The sequence below is a fragment of the Haemaphysalis longicornis genome, unplaced genomic scaffold, assembly GCF_048455015.1.
Source record: "Haemaphysalis longicornis isolate Haplotype H1 unplaced genomic scaffold, Haemaphysalis longicornis Haplotype H1 scaffold_1, whole genome shotgun sequence".
Lineage (NCBI taxonomy): Eukaryota > Metazoa > Arthropoda > Arachnida > Ixodida > Ixodidae > Haemaphysalis > Haemaphysalis longicornis.
Genome location: NW_027526203.1, coordinates 171,285,298 through 171,286,944, shown reverse-complemented (window position 1 = coordinate 171,286,944; position 1,647 = coordinate 171,285,298). Strand labels below are relative to the sequence as shown.

Genomic DNA, 1,647 nt, shown 5'->3' with positions numbered 1-1,647 from the left:
TATTAATTCAGTTACAGCAGCGAATGAATTCCTCCTCCTTTTCCTGTATACTCAATGTCTACGTAAGGATTTTCTGAAATCCGGTTTGTCAGCAGTGTCTGCTCCCACAAGTTCGCTCTTCAGGGGATGTTCTTTTGAGCCCCCCCCCCGCGCCAGGGATTCGAGTGTCTACGCCGATACAGGAGTAGTCCTCTGGCCATGAACCCTCGTATACGCTATTTGTGGCTGCAGAACCGCCGGGATCGCAGTCATCACTCAGCGTGTATCGTTAGAAGATGAGGGGATCGTTGAAAGAACATAGTAAGCAATGCGAACCGGTAAGGACGCCGATTTGTTCTTTTTTTTTTGCGGTGGATGTAAGGATTCTTCAGCTCCATATTTGAACATTTTCATTACTTTTAGGAAGAATTTGGTGTAAATGCAATTTGAACTGGATTTTTTTTCCTATTCGCACACCTTTAATCACTATACGGCGTAACTACAGACGGTAGTGCCTTGTGCCGCCCCACTTGTTCGCCAAGAGTCATTCACAAGAGCAGGTCTCAAGGACTTGGCGAATGCCCTCCTCCGAAACTTTCAGGCCTTCACCAAGCTCCACCGCAAAGACCAGGTGCACGAGGAGAGCTGGGGGCGCAGTGGGCTGATGGGTCGCACGGTTCCCCTGGACGCGAGCCCGGTGGCCTCCCCACCCCACGAAGGCGTCGTCCATGGACTGAACCTGTTCAACAAGCGCCCCCTCCCCCTCCCCCTCCAGATGGAGTCGGGACGCCGCGGGGCAGCCACGAACCACACAGTTCATCGGCCCTGGCAGTTTACCCCGAGCATCCCCTGGCCTCCATCCTCTTCGCACAGGTCGGTATTTCATGCGCACTGCTTCGAGTCACAGTGTAGGGCAAGAGACCACGTGCATGGCCATGGGGACAAAAGCCTGCCTGACAAATCTTTACTTATGGGAGCGTACACTCTTCGGTTGTCGGGGTTTCTATTTGTACCTTGTTTTCATTTGCAAGTGAGGCATACGCTATGACCCTGAAGCGCATCGAGAATTATTTTTGCACGTCATCTTTAGATTGATTTGGCATGAAAATTTTGTCGTAATACCTAAGTTGCTTAAGTGCTTCAACTAATGCCTGATTATAGCGTTTCCCAATCTAGCTTCGCAAACAGATCTTATAAGGCAGAGGAGAAGTTAACTTTTATGGCTAAAATTGCATCCAGGAGACGTTTGTGAAACGTAGCACGTTTAATCGAATGCGGCATTGCATTCCCCTTCACTTCATCTCAACACTACTAAAGCAGCAAGGGTTGTTATCAAAACTTGAGATTCAGGCCGGTCGTATAGCGGTCTGAATCTTGGAAGTGCGAAAGCACACTACACGCTTCTGCGAGGTGAACGTCCTGCGCGAAGTTGGGTTTAGAATGATAAGAGGAGGTACAGCGGATACAATAAGGTGGCACATTCCAATGGAGAGTGAACTGCAGTAGTGCATAATTTGCTTATGCATAAGGTTATAAAATACCCCCATGCATTCCGTACAGAGGGTTAACCAGCGAAGCTGTAACCTGCGGCCGGAGTTTGCCATTGCCGTACGCTGACGCTGCTACGGCCGCACCGCCGTTACTTGCATTCCTGCTTGCAGCTTGCAT

General features: G+C 49.8%; 1 protein-coding gene across 1 annotated transcript in view; it reads left to right on the top strand.

Moving 5' to 3' along the window:
• Positions 1 to 438: 438 nt before the first annotated feature.
• Positions 439 to 1,647, top strand: part of LOC144167249 (uncharacterized) — a 45,863-nt gene continuing 44,654 nt past the window's right edge. Inside the window, exon 1 of the mRNA XM_077696585.1 lies at positions 439 to 852. Coding sequence (XP_077552711.1) covers positions 644 to 852 — 209 coding nt within the window. The 5' untranslated portion in view covers positions 439 to 643. The remainder of the gene's footprint in view (positions 853 to 1,647) is intronic.